The 18,633-nt window shown below is 39.4% G+C and overlaps 1 protein-coding gene across 3 annotated transcripts; it reads right to left on the reverse strand.

Annotated features, from left to right (window-relative positions):
- Positions 1-3,401: 3,401 nt before the first annotated feature.
- LOC129756089 (uncharacterized) lies at positions 3,402-15,187 on the reverse strand. 3 transcript variants are annotated; one of them, XM_055752860.1, is made up of 4 exons: positions 14,454-15,187; positions 7,285-7,469; positions 7,040-7,211; positions 3,402-3,888 (listed from the first exon to the last, which is right to left on the reverse strand). In XM_055752860.1, exons 1-3 carry the CDS (start codon positions 14,740-14,742, stop codon positions 7,050-7,052), a joined length of 636 nt encoding a protein of 211 aa, XP_055608835.1. In that variant the 5' UTR covers positions 14,743-15,187; the 3' UTR covers positions 3,402-3,888; positions 7,040-7,049. The 3 variants fall into 3 exon arrangements, with proteins under 3 accessions (XP_055608835.1, XP_055608828.1, XP_055608819.1); XM_055752853.1 differs by having other exon boundaries at positions 7,110-7,211; positions 7,285-7,466; positions 14,454-15,181; XM_055752844.1 differs by having other exon boundaries at positions 7,110-7,211; positions 14,454-15,176.
- Positions 15,188-18,633: the final 3,446 nt, after the last annotated feature.

Raw genomic sequence — 18,633 nt, forward strand, 5'->3', positions numbered from 1 at the left:
GTCAAATTGGATCCAAATCTCATCAGTTTTGGATCAATCCTTATACCAGCTCTAAAACAAATTGAGTTGAAACTGGTATAATGGATCACCAGTGCGGTTGCTCGGGTCGGAATTTGGGTCTAAACCGGCTGTTTGGAACACGGAGAGCACCTGCTTAGTGCAAGTTTGACGCAGCTAGAATTTCATCCAACTTTTGACAGATCTAAAAGGATTTTCTTAAGGAGAGAAAGATTAACTTTTCGCTTCCATCGCCCATAGTAGGAAAAAGATCTCATGAGGGATATACATGGTGTTTCGATATAAGGTCCAGCAGTTGATCGGCAGAGCTCGATTGCTCGTGGTGGCCGATTTCATCATGTTTACCGTGGTGAAATTGGCTAACGAGCCGTTGTACTGACGCGGAGATTGCAGGTTCAAGTCCTGCCGGTGAGCCGTTGTATCTTTTTCGAAAAATTCCGGTTTATGCTCTTTCGTTCTTTGATACCTCATGTTTCTCTAACTTTTACCATCACCAACGTAAATGTGATTTTGAGGAATAAAATGAGCGCGTGAGCAAAGAATAAAAGAGTGAAGAAAAATTTGCTCGTATACTCTTTCGCCACACTCGCGTATGTTGAACCCTGAACTGGGTTAAGGTTTTTACGGCATAAAAAAAACGTACATGTATTGCTCGATTTTTTAAGTTTTCGATGAGAATCAAAAACTCTAAAAAGCTATTTCACGATGTGAGAAACTATGTAATCCTCATTTTGTTATTTTAAATTTCTTAATAATCATATTTATCACTTGCTTTCAAGTAGCTTCTTATTGTTTAAATTTAAACTGGGAAGGTATGCCATATTAAGATTTTGATTTAAACATCCTCATATATATTCATCTTTAGAAAATATGTCCACGTGGACATGACCCAAACCCCTACCCCCCTTTTGGTGGACAAGCGTGGACATTTCCATACCCCTCCTCCCCCCCTAAGTTGTCCACGTGGTATGTGAACGGTCCCTGAGAGCATCCGCAGCAATCGCGAGCAAAGTGAAAATGCTCACGAGTTTAATCACTTTTATACCGCATCGGGGGTTAGTATATGGGTGAGCAAAATAGGGCCGTTGTCGTCGGGACCGATAAAATCACCAAATTTGCTCACAAGAAAGGGGCGAGAGCAAACATGCACTGAAAAAATTTTACTGTTTAATGCTGAGTTAAACAAACGACGTTCAGCGTGTAGAGTTTATTTACATTCCATTTTGCGCATCGGGTCGAATTGTCCACTGAACACCGGTCGTGGCGGAACCGGCAGACTCGTTTACGGGGAGAGCAGAAATTTTCCCAATCAAGGTGCATCTCCCACATTAACAACAACGGAACTCCGAACCAGAATCGAGGCCTTCATTAACTACACGATCGATTCGACCCGACGGATTACTTAAAGGAAGAAAGTTTCTGTCTCCGTTTTCGAACTTCAATATTCGCTGGTGGCCGCTTCTGATAAACCTGGTTCCGGCCGTGTAGCTGTTATTTTATTGTTTTGTGTTTTCCCGTCAGTTGAAGGAAAATAAGAAAAATGAAAACCAGCGCTTCTAAAATATCAAGTAAATATGTTAAAACAAAATTGATTCAGCACATTGCAACTATATTTTTGTATTTTGAAGGTTCGTCTGCAAAATGCTTTCGGGGATATAATTTGATATCGTTTGTTGGCAATGAAAACGTCTTCCGGAAAGTCGATTAACTTAACCCAGTTGAGAGGACTAGGTTAGGTTAAAATTAGCCTTCTCATCAGTGGGCACTCTAGCAGCTAATGGATTGAGGGAGTGGCTCAAAAACATAATATGATGGTGTACTGGATGATGAAGGGTGTGTCGATTAACAGTGCAATCATGTAAAATGTAAAATATTTGTTAAATGTTGTTTTCTACCATTGAACTGTAATAAATAATGTATCCTAAAGAGTTTCGAATATTAATGAAACGTGAAAAGAACTTGATTTTTATCAAATAGATTTATAAATAGTTTATTTCGAAGGTTTTCAATCTGTCCATGTTTGTTTTTTTCTGGAAAATTTCCAATCTGTACATTATCTAGAAAATCATTATGATCGGAGTTAGAAAGCTTCAGCAAACTGTTTGAAATCAATATTCTTCGTTTTAGGATTTGCCTGTTTAAAGCATCTCGTTCATTACGGTTTTCGTGGCGGTTTCGGTAACGTATTAGTCGCTTCCTGATGAGGTGAATCAAATCGAGGATGCATCTGATAGGCTTGAACCGGGGCAATGACGAAACACGGCCCTCCATCTAGCACCAGACCGGACGGGTCCGAATCACAGAAACCGAAGCCTTCTACTTGATGATGGAACTCCACAGCACCTGGCATATTTCGCGCAGATTCTTCTGACTTTGATTCTGGCTGCTGCTGCCCGGTAGTTTCGGCTGCATCCGCCACCGGACCCGGTTGCTAGTCGGTCGAAGCTGCTTGGCCCTGCTGATGCTGAACGGCATGTTCCCCCAGGATGTCGACTTTGACGTCTCGAACAGCTGAACGATCCAAACTTGTCGATCTATTTACCAAAAATCACCAATCGAAATTGAAGCAAATAAAAACGACTCAGAAAATTTACTCGGTGCGTATAAATATTTGATCAAGATTTTCTGCAAGTTTTCTCAGTGTAATGCTAAATTCAAAAATAAATATTCTAACGCCTGGTGCGCGAAAGGGTGTGTATACCAAAACCGGTCCGCTGAATAAATTATAGTGATTAATTTCATCATAAAATTAAAAAAAACTTTGGCTAAATTGAGAGAATTATTAATTACCATCTATTACAAATAATACAAACAATTACCGTATGAGTAGGTATTTGGTTCTTCCAATCAAATTTCCTACACGATTACTTATTGCCCTAACTGCTTGTTGGTCTCACGATTTGAAGAAGAAATTTAATGTAGAATAAAAATGTGTGTTATTAGAAACACCTTTGCCGCAGGGTTCGACAATGCGAGATGAAGGCCAGCTACAAAGATGAAAACTCGACCCATTCCAAAGCTTCAGTACGCCGCCACGGAACCCTATGGAAAAATGCCTTCAATAATGTGGTCCTTAGTTAGACCACATTACTTCCCAATTTTAGATGTATTTTTACTAACATTTCGAGGCACCGCGACTATTTCGGCTCCTCCTTTTCTAACAATGCCGTATTGTAAGAATACCATGGCACATATCACATGGTAGAGTAATTGGCCTAAAAATACTATTATTGTTTGATAAAAAAAATGTGTGGCTGCGAGAACGGTGATTTAAAAGACATTTCACTTTTAGTTTTAATTTTCAACATTCCGGTTAATATCGCAGAGCTAAACAAATAGTTGAAAATCTACTGTGATAAATTGTTTAAAAAAAAATAACCATATTATATAATTGAAATATTTTATTGTTATTTTAAAATCATTTATAAAAAAAATCAAATAATCTGGGCTTACATTAGGACACATTTGATTGGTAGTTCCGAACAATTTTATGACTAACTTATTACACCTAATTTAAAGCTTAAACTCCTGTCATTCGTAGAAGCCTCTTAAATAGACTCATTATTTCGCGACAGTGACATTAACAACTGCCTCGGCATTTTTGTTCTTACGATTCTATTATAATACAATCATGTCTTTTTTCGCGAAATAGTTTGGATTGTAGCCAAAGCTAGAACGCTACTGATTTGATAAGGTTACACAATTTAGTGCAATGTTTTGAGGGCCTTGCGATTGAAGAGCGATCACATTCGTTCACAACGTTTCCAGTCGCTGTTAGAATTGGGCTGATCTATTATTACGTTTTTGCATGGCAAAGTAAATAATGGTGGCGCCCACATTTGTGCCACCCCATTTGGCACATTCGGAGATCTGTAAAGAAAAGAAAAATTTAAATATTAGAACGATTGGAAAGTTTTTGTTTTTGGAATGTTTATAATTTCAAACGAATATACCAAACCCAATTACCAAAATCAAAACTTGAAATCCGGTTGTTAGAATTTTTGGATTCAATACGGAAATTAGAAGACAATAAAAATACTCAAAAAATTTAAAAAAAATTGGTGAACCACAATAATCAACTCATAAGAAGGAATAGTGAATAACAATTCAGATTAACGTATTAGTAGAGTATTATTTCGAATAAAGAGCTTATAATTCGAACTCAGAATAGACATAACGAAACAGAATTTGAAATCGAATTTGTATAAACGTAGATTAATCAAATTCTATTTAAAATACAATGAATGAAAGTATTAACTAAATGATTAATTACAACCATAAACAAATTTATTGCATCAAAAATTAATTTTTTTTCCCGAATTCAATGGAAACTTTCCTTTGTTTTTCGATAGAGGCTTTTATAATAAAGGTTTTGAGTAGGGCTATGGCCGTCGTTCATGGGACCAGAATACTTCAAAAACTGTAAACAAAATTTTGTTTGCTGGCCTGCGAATGAGAGACCTGCCGAATCCGCTTGTTCAGTAATAAAAATGTCACGATCGACGGTGACGAGCTGGAGATAGTCGAAGACTTTGTCTACCTCGGCTCACTGGTGACCGCAGACAATCTCACGGCGGCGAATTATCAGCGGAAGTCGTGCCTTATATGGACACCACAAGCTCCAGTCGAGAAGACTTAGCCCTCGCACGAAGTATAACCTGTATATGACGCTCATTATACCTGTTGTTCTCTACGGGCACGAGACATGGATATTGCTCGAGGAGGATCTGCGTACATCCAGAGTATTCGAGTAACGAATGTTGAGAACCATCTTTGGCGGCGTGCAAGAGAATCTACGGAGAGCCCAGTATTCAGAAGGTGGTTAAGGCTGGCCGGATATGCTGGACAGGACATGTTGCGAGATTGCCAGACGACTGTCCTGCAAAACAGGTGTTCGCTACGAATCCGGTAGGAACGAGACGAGCAGGGGCGCAACGATCTAGGTGGTTAGACCAAGTGGAACGTGATCTGGCGAATGTGGGATGTCCGAGACATTGGAGAACGGTTGCCATGGACCGATTGAATTTTAAGAATTATGTTCGTCAAGTTATGTCGTGAGACGGAATACTACGAAAAATAAATAACATTTTTTCTCTGTCAACTTTGATTTTAAGGGCATGAAAGCATAATGGCCACCTTAAGGAGGACACTTATTTAACCATAGGTAATAGCTATAATATGTGTGTTGCTTCATTGTTTCGTGATTAGAAACTTAAAAAATCGATTTCTTATCTGGCTGAAATTTGAAAAAGAAGATAAAAACGCATTTTGAAGTTTTTTGCCGAATGCTGATATTCACCCAGCAAATATTTAACTAGGTATACCACAGAAACAACAGGAATATAGAAATCCTTATACCAGAAGGAATAACCGCATTAAACTTACCAAAACAGCATATAGCTAGCTGAGAGTCAAGCTGAAGCTTTATAAGAGATGTGGAAGTTCCTTCACACACATTTTGTTCGAATCGAGAAGAGAAAAAGAGACCCATTCATCGTAAATCTGAACAAATTGATGCTTTTTGACTACATATTTACGAACCAAGTTATTATTTACTCGAGTTGAAAGTTTTCGGAAGAAGTCGTAAATATATCTCAGAACAAACATTTGTACGATAGCCAAGAGCAATCTCAATCTAAACGACTTACGTTGTCATTTCAATTACGATTTCATGTTAGCTGGGCAGTCACTGTAGGGGCATAATGAGAACCCCCACCTGGGGCAGTAAAAGCACCATTAATCGGAGCTCGATGAGCGTTTTCTGCCGTAGAATCTAGTAGCGAGTTCAACTCTATGAATTCAACTGAATTAAAAAGCTACAGCTTGACTCATTTCATCTGACGATGGACAAGGCGATTTTTATTCATTTACCATTCATGATTGATGCATTTTGTCGTAGATCCATCAAACAAAGCAATAACAAAATAATGTATGTCTGTTTGTAGAATACAATCAATTCACAAACAATCAAACATTTTGTTTCTTGTGCTTTGTTTGTTGGATGATTTTTTTAGCCGTAGAATGCAAAATTAAAATAATCGATCATGAATGGCAAATGTAAAAAAAATCACCACGACTAGGAATCGAACTCGAGTCTTCTGATTACCTCTCCGACATCTTACCAATAGGTTTAATTGTCAAATGTAAATTAGTCACTGTAGCTCCATAATTCAGTTGACTTCATCGTGTTGAGTTCGATGCGAGATTCTACGCCAGAAAATGCTCATTGTGCCCCGATCAATGGTGCTCTATTCGTCCTGAGTCCACAAGTTAAAGCAGAAACGCGTTTTTAAAATGATTTGAGTGAAAAATCAAAAATTTGATGATGGTGAAAATTTTAGGAGCAATGTGTACATTATGTTGCAGTGCGTACATTATAGATCAAGATGATTTAACGATCATAAAAGCTTTTTTCCGGTGCTCTAAAAAAATAATATTTTTGGCAATTTAGAAACTTGTAGGTTTTTTTCATACTTCTGTTAAGACGATAAAAAGATTTTTTTTGCTGAAAAATTAGTACTATAGGAAATACGAAACTTATCCTCACGAAAATTTATTTCAGAAAATACGCACTTTTGTAGAAAAGAGGAGTGCTTACTATGCTCGGGTGCTCGTTATGCCCTTATCGCCCCTACATATTCAGCACATTTCAACTTTTACATTTTCACGTTTGTTGCAATTATCAGCTCCAACAAATTGGTTGTGTGCCAGGTATTTTTTTTTTAATATAGCCTCAAACTTTTGATTGGTATTATCATGCAACAGAAATTTAGGAAAATTAGTGATTATTCACGTTTAGTGTTTGTTTTATATTAAATAGTTCTACAATAGTTGTTCAAATCGACTGCTGCAAGCTTATGATTCGTTCAAATAAAGCACAGCAGTAGAGATGTAAAATAACTTGATCTTGCAAAACAGTCACAGAATAGGAAACTATCCAACACCGAACCCGAGAGTACATATAGCACTTCTGCAACCAATCAACCAACAAATTAGAAAATAATATCTAAATCATAAGAACCTGCTGTTGCTCAGAAGTAGGTCTGCGATCCAGTCATTGCATCTTCTAGCCGTTTCATCAGTACACTTACTTGTCGCTTCCGGTTGTCTTGAGGTCGGTCACCATACCGGCAGAATTCGGCGAAATGCTGGCTGTTGTGGAACGGCATTTTGGTTTTAGTGGCATATTTGATCTGCGAATCAGAACCACAAAAGGATAAGATGGTTTATTAGCTGATTGCTATATACATATGTAAGTATTCCTACCTGTCCGAGAATGTCTTTCTCGCTGTGCGCCTTCTTGCTTTTATCACAGAGATTGTTAATGCGAATGTGGAAACCCTGCTGCCAGAGTTGCTCTAAGGTGACACTGTAGACTTTGAGCCGTTTATAGGACTCCGAAAGTTTTACTGAGTGTATTTTGATAGTGTCTGGGGTTGGTTTCATCACTGCTGAAAAATAGAAAAAAATAAAATAAATAACTTGGATGTCCATAATAAATAAATGTATTTAAACACTAGCATATCCTAGCCTAATTCTGGGTTCCCGATAAAACCCCCTTTTTTTAAATAGTTTATTGACGCTTTAACCTCAGAGGTCTTTCGCGTCTCAACCCCCTTTTTATAAAACTATATTATATGAAAAGGAAAAATGGCTTGGAAACTTATAAATTAATGCTTCTCATACACATTTATGAAAAATGATGCTCCCCTAGAGCTGGTTGGATCCTTTGTGATTTTTTGAAACCCTAATGGTTTTATAAACTACTTGTAATATTTTTAATTTTTTTAGGAACTTTTTTTTTGATTCAGCATTTAATTATTGATCTTTTTGTTTTTATGCTAATGCATCTCTTTGTTCTGAAAGTTATTTTGCTGCTTGATATTCTGGTTCGATTTTCAATTCGTACATCACATGTGTAGGAAGATTGCAAAACCTCTCAAGACAACCGTTCTTTGGCAAAATAAAATTCTTGCTCTAAAAATCATTTTTTAGATACCTCGATGTTAGTTTTTTCCACACTAAATACAAAATGTAAAGTTTCATACGATTTGCGTCGAAATGTCAAGAGAAAATCTTTAGACGCAAAAGTTCACATTGTCTTCTAGCGCTCTGATTGTGCTTATTGTCTATCCAAATAACTTGTTGGTTATGTTTAAACCGGATAATATTTGATCTTTTCAAGTTTTATTCAGGTTTAAGGTTTGAATTTTCCGATATTATATTACTAAGCTATAACCGTTATAACACTTGAATCAACACCTAAATGAATGTCATCTTATGAAGACTATCGTACTACGAAAATACCTTTCTATATTTAGTAGCTTTTGTACGAAGACAACAAAAAAATTAGTCAACAACTAACAGGTCTGATGGTTTGATCGAAAACAAAACAAGTGGGTCAACTGACACCGACCAATGCATGCAGGCAATAGTATGTTCTGAATACAGCCAGGTAGCTTGTACTTCTCGAAGATAGGTAAACAACCACAACAACACATAATTTGTTATTGCAAATTCCTTTGGAACGTTTATTGCATTTTGCGGTTCAACTTCTGAGGTCGATAAAAATTCGACGCAAATGCATCCATTAGATGTATATCCATAAGATATGTGTGTGAGGTGGACCGGCCCCGTTGAGATTGTCACGTTTGATTTCTACACCTCTAAGTCACCGATCAGTGTTTCCCGTCCCGACGTGCGTCGACGCCACCACTGAAGGTAGGTTTTCCTTTCACGATCAAGGTCCACCTGTTCGCTCAAAATCTTCATACTCAGTGGTATGCAAACGTCCATAAATAGATAGACAACATTCTTCGTATAACGAACGATACGGTAGGGAAGGGGAGTCTGCCCGTTGGGGGAAGACGTTAACTATTTTTAGACGTCAACCGTAGGTCATCTACGGAGTCGCTGGTGCTCAGCTTGTTTACAAACCTTAAATTAATTGTTATTATAAACTACCAACTAGAACAACAAATGTACTTGTAAGTTGAGATTTAAAAATCACCAATTTTTAGAAAGTTCGAAGATACGAAGCCCTGTAGATAGGGTTCCGGAAAGTGACCCAAGATCAACCATTAAAGGGTGTCTACGATGAAATTGCCCCACACAAAATTGATTCGAGTTTTCATCCAATAAAATAAATATTAAACTTCATTTTAACATTTCACTAGTATTTTATTTATAGTCCATACGCAATTACCTGCACCATAAGATTCTGCACAACTTGTTAATCAACCGTTTTTTGCATGTAAACCCATACTTTCTTCAGTTCCTCGACTGGCCTCTCTACCTTAGGTCGTTTATTTAAGAAGATGCTGCTTCATAATCGCCCAGTACTTCTTGATGGGGTGGAGCTCCGGAATGTTGGGAGGGTTGAACATTTCCGGCACGAAATCGACATTATTGTCCGCATACCACTTCAGCACGTCCTTGGAGTAGTTGCATGAGGCCAAATCCGGCCAGAAGATTGTTGAGACGTTGTGGGCCTTCAGGAGAGGAAGCAGCCGCTTCTGGAGGCACTCTTACATGTACACCTGTCCGTTCATCGTGTTCTGGGTCACGAAAGGTGCACTCCACTTTACGCACGTGCAAATGGCTTGCCAAACCAGGAATTTATTCGCAAATTTGGACATCTTCTGAGTGTGGAAATGCTCCGGAACGCTGAACTTATCCTTGGTCGTGAAAAACAGGTTTCCGGGGATCTGTTTGAAGTCGGCCTTCACATATGTTTCGTCGCCCATGATGCAGCATTCAACTTTCGTCAGCGTGTTGAGGTATAACTTCCTGGCCAGGGTTTTGACAGACTTGTTCTGCTTTTCGTCACGATTAGAGGAATTTTGTGCTTTGAAAGTTCGAAGCCCAGCTTTAGTTTTGGCCTTCTGGACTGGATCTGGTCTGGACGGCTTAGGTGCAGCTTCTTAGCCACATCCTGAACGGAGGCGTTTGGGTTTCGGTTGAAAGCTTAATCACTCACGACACCATGGAATTCACGATTCCCAACGTTTTAGCGATGGAACGATGCGAGAGATCCTTGTTCTCGTGATGAAAGCGCAAGATTTTATCACGCACGAGCTGTTCTTTCGATTCAATTTCCGCGAGTTTTGATTAAAGGACTTTAAAACTTGCAGGATGTTAACAATGCACTATGAACTAAATCCACCCAAATTTTAATTAAATTCTACCCAACGGTTAAAAAGTTAGAGCAATTTCGAAGTGTGGCAATTTCATCGTGGACACCCTTTAGCTGACAGTCTTGATAAGATGAGAAGTCTTCGTTTTCTTTCTAGGGAAGTCGATTTTGACAAAGACAAAACGTCATAAACGAAGCTATGAAATACTTCTTGCATGGGGGTGATAAAAAAAACCTATTGCCACATCAGATCTTGAAACAACGAGGCAAAACTCCTTTGAAATTCCTGGACAGCGGTCTGAGCTGCTTTCAGGATTCTCCGGGAAGTAGATTGGGGTTTTTCTCGATGTCAATCCTTGTGTTATTCGGGGTTTGTCCTTGAAGCAATTTCTTAATTTCATGTGGTGCTCTCCCTGCTTGACGAACTTTGTCCCGGGTTGATCCGGAAGGCGTAGGCAGACCACTATTAGCTCTTCCGTAACTTTCACTATAAAGTTACCTGGTGATGTAATGTTCTGTCAAGTTGTTTTGGAGATAGCGCCCGATGAAGAAATTTTTCGACTTTAATTATAGGGCAACACGTGCGCATAATAATCTATAATAATCTATAATGCATACTTTCAGCCAACTTTTTTTTTAAATCAAGGCAATTTTTTATTACGTTTGCTGTTTCCTGGAGCTTGGCCTTCAAAATGACTCATAATTTCGAATTGGGTCAAAGTTAAAATAAATTTAGCCGATTGCTCTCCTTCGGCACAAAAAGACATATTTGACTATTTACCACTCCACCACCGTTTTTGCGTAACAGCACGATCCCAGATCCAACTTAAACAGAGTGTATACTTGTGGGACCTTTTGAAGAGCTTTGCAGAGAAAACAGTTGCATTTGGAGGCAGTCTTTTTGGAATTTTTATCCATTCATCGTATCAATCGTTATGAAAGAATTAGTAATTTGTAGTTTCCGCAGATTGTTAGTCTGCTCAAGTAGGGGAGATGAGGGCATAACGAGCACCCAGGGCATAATGAGCACTCCTTTTTTCTACATAAGTACGTATTTTCCTAAACAAATTTTCATAAGGACTTGTTTCGTACTACCCACAGTATTAAGTTTTCATCAAAAAAGAAATATCCTTTTCATCTTTACAGAAATATTAAATAATAACCAGCTAGGTTCTCAAGTGACGAAAATATTATAATTTTTGAGCACCACCAAATAAGCTTTTATGACCTTTAAATCATCTTGATCTGAAATGTACGCTCTGCAACATGATCTACACATTGTTTCTCAATTTTCAACATCATAAAATTTTTGCTTTTTCACTTCAATCAATTTTAAAACGCTTTTTTACTTTAATTTGTTCACTAGAGGCGAACAGAGCACTATCAATGAAGGCACAATGAGCATTTTCTGCCGGGGAATCTAGCAGCGAATTCAACTCGATGAAGTCAACTGAATAATAGAGCTACAGCTTGGCTTGTTTCGTCTGTCGATTTGGCCTATTGGTAAGGTGTCGGAGAGGTAATCAGTAGACTCGAGTTCGATTCCTGTTCGAGGGGATTTTTTTTGCACATACCATTCATGATTGATTTTTTCATTGTTACATTATGCGGCTAATAGCATCAAAGCATCATCCGTCAAACAAAACACCAGAAACATAATGTATGAGCATGTGTTTATTCTTTGAATTCTACAAACAGACCTAGATTATTTTGTTATTGCTTTGTTTGATGAATCTACGCCTCACCGTTTAGTGCAATCATGAACATGAATGATAAATGAAAAAAAAATCACCTCGACCAAGAATCGAACTCGAGCCTACTGATTACCTCTCCGACACCTTACCAATAGGCCAAATCGTCAGACGATGCAAGTCAAGCTGTAGCTCTATTACTCAGTTGACTTCATCGAGTCGAATTTGCTGCTAGAATTCCCGGCAGAAAACGCTCATTATGCCTTCATTAACGGTGCTCATACTGCCTCGGGGGGTTTCTCATTATGCCTCTACAGTGACTGGTTTTCAGCTTTCGGCAAAATTTTTAAAATGCATTTTTAACGTTTTTATCCACTTTTTCAAATTTCATCCAATTAGGCAATAGACTATTTGAGTGTCTGAACACGAAACAATGATGTAATTCACATATTGCAGCTGTTCTCTATGGTTAAATAAGCGTTCTCCTTAAGGTGGCCATTATGCCCCCATATCCCCTAATAGACATTAAATTTTTCAAATTTTTATCCTTGTTTATCTCCGGAAAAAACAGACGAGATTAGTCAATGAAAAGTTTCTGGTAGGAAACATGCCAGGTGTCCGCTAAAGAGTTCGTTTTGCTGTCCATTGTGATTTTTTTAAAATATCTCGCCACAAGCAGTTCACACATTTTGCGCACGATTTAATCACTGTATTTTGTTTATTTTACCGGTGGGCAGCTTTTCTACCTTATAGAAATCAACTTAAGCCAATTTAAAAGTCAGCTAGATTTAGGTCAGGCAAATAAGAATTCGCTGCAGCATTTTTTACTTTTGGACAGAAAAATGAGCACCTTTTGAAATGCACATTTTGTAATCATGATAAAAATTCGTACTGGAATCAAACAAAATCAACAAAGCTATTGTTTTATAGTTGAGGCATGCTCAGTTTGGTGGACTTATCCAATGCAAAACTCTCTCAAAAACTTAAAAAAAGTTTCAATAATGATCACTCTAATGAAACAAAATTTGATACCTGCTCACTGGTCGGTGATTTCATCAGATCAATTTGACATTAGAGCGTTTTTTTTTGTTTTTTCTTATGTTTTCCACTCCTGGAGCAAGAAGAATCAGTCGGAAAAAATTGACTTTTTTATCACTTCCTCATTCATATTTTCGGATTGAGCTTGAAAAAACTCCCTCAAATTCCTCTCACTTCACGGAATAAACAATCATTATTTTTATTCAAATTTTAGCTCACAATTGGATCCTCTAGGATTTCTTACATGATTAATCATTTGAACTTTGGTAGAATAGTTGATTTTTAGCAGTTTTTGGGTCTCCCACTGGGATTTTTCGGGATTTTTCTCGATCTTACCCAGAGAAATTTGTCGATGAACTTCAGTATTGGGCGCTAACTCATAAACCACTTGACAGACTTTCACTGAAAACTTTATCAATTTCCATCCATGCATTCAAAAGTTATTCATGAAACAACGTGTTGCACTTTTTTTCGAATACACTCCTTAAAAATGCCAGATCAAAATAAAAAACCAAAAATTTTAAGTTCTCAAAGCTCTAAGTTTGGTTCGGCGATCCAGGTGAGAACTAATGATTCGACCTCACTAAAAAACCGAAATTTAAACTTTGAATTGGAAGTGGAATGAATTATCTGAATAAGGAGTGCCTTTTAAGTCGAATTTTTGCATTCACCGAGTTTCTTATAAATCAAGTAGAATCATACTTAAACCCGGTAATCAAAAGTTGCAAACAGTTAATATGTTTTGAATGAAAAAAAAGCGTGTATTTTTAATAGTTAAGTTAGATTTTGAGACAATCCAGGGAGAGAGCTTAGGATCTTAGAAATTAGAAAATTAAGATAAATTTCAGATTTAATAAAGTTTGAACCATTTAAGATTTGATTTGCTGGTTTCGACTACTGACTTGAGGAGTGAGGAGGGGTGCGTCTGAGCCTGCGGGCCGGGGCAATTGCCCTTCCCTTAATCCGGCCTTGGGTATAAGTCTTTTCGAATTGAAAACAATCATACTTGCTATCAATGATGGTGATTATTACCCAGTTGAACCATACCATTTAACGGTTTTTGTAGGAATCAAATAAGAATCAGCTATCTTATCAATTATCATTTGAGTTCATCCAATGAATCATTCCCTGTTGAATTTTGTAAATAACGATCTTTCAGTCGAATTCTAACATGTAAGCTGATCATTTACGTGTTATAAAATACATAATTTGAGAAACCGTTACTTTTGCTGATATAATTCATAAATTTCTTCGTTCAACACGAGGTTCATGAAGATATACATCAAGATGACAAGTTATTGAAAACCCCTGGGAAGAATTTTCAAACAAGGCCAAACAAAAAAAAATTAGCATTCTGTTGCTGATAACTTTCACTTTACCAGCAATCGAGCAATGAGGGCTGAGACGAAAACTGCATTCAGGGCTAACCGACTGTTTGGCGCCTGTGTCGCAACAATATGCAAATCGACTATGACGCCAAGTCACACCCATTAAATTGCACTGCTCCTTGAAGACACTGCACCGTCCTATTACTCAATATGTATCTTGTAAATTTTAGAATACATACTTACATTTCTTACTGTCAATGGATGCAACACCAAACCAGCTTTCACACGTTTCCGGATGTCTCAGTTCTACGATGAAACCGGCCTCAATGACCGCACAGAAGATGCGCTCCTCGCCGGCATCAAACCACTTCGATTCACGCAATTTTTGAATGGCAACGGAGCTTCCGAAAGTTCTGCCGGCTACCCCGCCACCTCCGCCCCCGCTGCCGTTGGTTCCGTTGCTGCCGGACGATGGAGTCCACCATTTACTGAACGAGATATTCAAACTGTTCCGCCGTATCATGGTTCCCATAATACTCAGTTCTTGTAGTGTTCTTACTTTGTGAGAAAACTAGTTCTTTGTTTGTTCACCTTGGGCCACAATAATTCACTCACTGGAGTTTCCAATTAATAACTATTCGGTGTTTGCAATCTTCAAACTTTGATTCAATGTAACACTTTAACCAAAGTTATATATAGTTTGTTGTGATCCCAAAACAAACCGTTAATCAATCACTAAGAACTTTTTGGTCACTTGGCACAATTCCTTCTTATTTGCATATATGTCTGTCCCAGCTTATTGTGGATATTCAAAAAGACGTGTGAATTACTTGCCCGCTCGGCGTGATCTGTTTGCTTTCTGCAACTGAGATAGCGGTTGAGGAATTTAAAATCGTGTGCGCCACCAGGCCAGGCCAAAACAGCCATCATCAATAAGAGCGCTGAGAGTGTGCGCGCTCAGAGTAATCGGTCAGGCGGCCAGGCAAAACGCTTAAGTGACCAGACGGACGGGCCCACCTTAGCCATCATCCGTTGGCCGCCGTCGATGCCGCTCTGTACACCCCCGCAGGCGAAGCTCGCGATTTTTCCATCTTCGAGCCTAGAGCTACCGACCCGTCGGAAATTTTCAAACTTAGGGCTGCCAGACCGCTCAACAGAGCTAATGTTTCAGCTCACATATTGTTTAGCGGAAAGATCTTGGTTTTTGCTTTGCAATTGTGATTTGTAGAATAATTTAGAGTAACGATTGAAAACTCTAGGTCCATTTAACTGATAAAACAGTTATGATCTTGAACTGAGAACTCAAATATGACCTTGAGTAGAACCAATTTTCACTGAAAACATGCTAAAGCTCTCAATCACATTCTTTGTGTAATTGTGAAAACTGCTTTAACTACCATCTATAGAGATTTTCAAATTTCAAAAATAATGTTTCTATTCCTAAACAGAAACACAAGGGCAAAGTAGTGTGCATCAAATACTGATTTTGCATAAATAGCAGCTTGAAATTCAACCTAAGGTATGTTGAAGGTATATACGCATGCTGGACCCTGTTTCGTCACGTTTACCTTGGTATAATTAGCTAACGCGCCGTCATACTGAAGCGAAAATTGCGGGTTCAAGTCCTGTCTGTGAGTCATTGTATCTTTTTCCAGAAATATATGATATTTACGGTTTATGATCTTTCTTCCTATGATATCTCATGTTTTTCTAATACTTCCCATCTCCTTTCAAAATGTGTAAAAATAAGTTTAAATAGAACCGAAAATTACCGTTATTGGTGTTTTTGTGCGCTATGGCCTTCATAGCAACACAACTATAATAAAACTCATAAATTTTTTGGCTGGCTAACAACGGTAGAGAATGCGCAACTCGAGACCCCATACACCCAACCTTCGGGTAGTGGCCATATCGCCTCTTGTCTTACAACTCCGATTCTCTATCTCCCCGTGGTGCTAGCTGGGGTGCGAGCAACCTTAGCGGAGATCGGGTTACACATCCCGGTAGATGCTTTGATCGCATGCTAACTGAGTTAAGGGGCCCCCTTACGCGTATGTTCACCATGTCAGGGCGGCTTGCGGAGTGCAACAACGTGCTGGTGGTGTTCGGGACCTAAAACAGCGACATCACGACGGTCCTCCTGCGAAATAGTGGGTTTAGCTGCGGGCCTTGAGAGCCCGTGACCACAGAAGAGCACAAGCAACCAACAACAAATTTCGAATGGAAATCGGCAAAGACCCACGTGACGAAAAGGGACTAGCGATTGGAAACTTGGAACACGGAACTGCCGATTTTTAAAATTTGTGGGCAGTACCCACGTGCTCTCTAACGAATTGAAGAGCCGTAAATTATACATCATAGCGCCGCAGGAGTACCGTACTCCCACACAAGTACCGCCTCCCACACAAGTACACCTGGAGACCACCGTACCAAACGCAATCCCAGATCGACCACGTTTTGATAGACAACCGGCACTTCTCGGACATCATCGACGCCAGATCCTGTCGAGGCGCCAACATCGAGTAATACAACTAACTGGTGATGGTGAAGATACTCCCAAAGCTCTCCGTAGTGAACAACATACGAAACCGCCTCGGTTGAATATCACAAGACTGAAGCAACCTGAGGTCGTGGCAGACTACGCGCAATCGCTCGAGGTAGCGCTGCCGGTAGAAGACGAGCTTGATGAGGCCCCTCTCGAGGACTCTCGCGATACCATAAAGTAAGCCATCAACAGCGTTGCGGAGAACGTCATGGGGCATGTGGAACGAAATCGACGAAATGACTGGTTCGACGAGGAATGTAGGAGGGTGATGGACGAAGAGAATGTGCAAAGAAGCACCCGTCAAAACTGGAAAATCACAGACTGTGGAAGAGGCAGCGAGTCCGAAATTTCCTGGAGGAAAAGCGACACCTGGAGGAGAAGGAGCTCGAGGAGCTGGAGCAGCTGCATCGTTCTCAAAAAACACAAAAGTTCTTTCAGAAATTCAACGCATCCCGCCAAGGTTTCGTTCTGCAAGCCGAAATGTGCCGGAATAAGTGCCGGAATGAAGTGGTTAAAAGGTGGAAGCAGCACTTCGATGAATGCCTGAACAGCGCACATGGTACATTGCCGGCGTAGCCAACAACGTAGAGGAACCAATCCCATCGATGAGTGAAGTTACGGAAGCCATTCGCCTACTGAATAGCAACAAGTCGGCGGGGAAGGATGGCATCGCTGCTGAACTTACCAAAATGGGCCCGGTCAAGTTGGCCGATTGCCTACGCCGATTGATGGTCCGGATTTGGGACACAGAACAGCTACCGGAGGAGAGGAGGGAAGGGGTAGTACGCCCCATCTAAAAGAAGGGCGACAAATTGGATTGTAAGAAATACCGAGCGATTACTGTCCTCAATGCAGCCTACAAAGTGTTGTCCCGAATCCACTGCTTAACGCCACAAGCAACTAGATTCGTGAGAAGCTATCGGGCTGGCTTCATGGAGGGGCGGCCTATGTTGGGCTGCGGATCCGAGACCAGTCGAACCCGCTCGTCCAGTAATAACAAGGCCACGATCTACGGGGACGAGCTAGAGATAGTCGAAGAAGACTTAGCCATCGCACGAAGTGTAACCTGCACATGAAGCTCATTAGACCGGTTGTTCTCTACGTACACGAAACATGGATATTGCTCGAGGAGGACTCGGAGTATTCGAGCGACGAGTGTTAAGAACCATCTTTGGCGGCGTACAGAAGAACGGAGTGTGTAGGCCGACTCTGCGGCGAACCCAGTATCCAGAAGGTGGTGAAGGTTGGCCGGATATGCTGGGCAGGACATATTGCGAGAATACCGTACGACTGTCCTGCAAAACAGGTGTTCGCTACGAATCTTGTAGGAACGAGACGAGTATGGGCGCAACAAGCAAGTTGGTTTCCCTTAAGAAAAAAGCAGAAATAAAAAATAATAATAATAAAGTTGAGCGTTATCTGGCGAATGTGGGAGGTTCGGGATATTGGAGAACGGTTGCCATTGACCGAGTGGGTTTTAGGGATTATGTTCGTCAAGTTATGTCGTGAGACGGAATATTATGAAAATAAATTAAAAAATTAATAAAAAATTTTAATCGTTTCCATAAGATTTTTCATTAAAAACAAAATTTATTGCAAGCTACACCTTTTCTGAGTAAGGTGAAAATAACTGTAGAAACCAACTATTTTTCTGACTACGTCAATTAAATGTCCCATTAACCTTAAAAACTTAAAATTATTGATGCATAAGTGGTATGATTATCTTTGGACAAAAGTTTTTTAGAAGCCATTGTAGTTGCAATTTCCGTGTATTTACTGTTAAACCAATAATTTATGTTATTTTTAACAATGCCACTGATTTATGCAGAAAACCTACGCATTCATGTACAAACAATCTGGTACAGTAAATTTCGACAA

The sequence above is a fragment of the Uranotaenia lowii genome, chromosome 1 (assembly GCF_029784155.1).
Source record: "Uranotaenia lowii strain MFRU-FL chromosome 1, ASM2978415v1, whole genome shotgun sequence".
Classification (NCBI taxonomy): Eukaryota; Metazoa; Arthropoda; class Insecta; order Diptera; family Culicidae; genus Uranotaenia; species Uranotaenia lowii.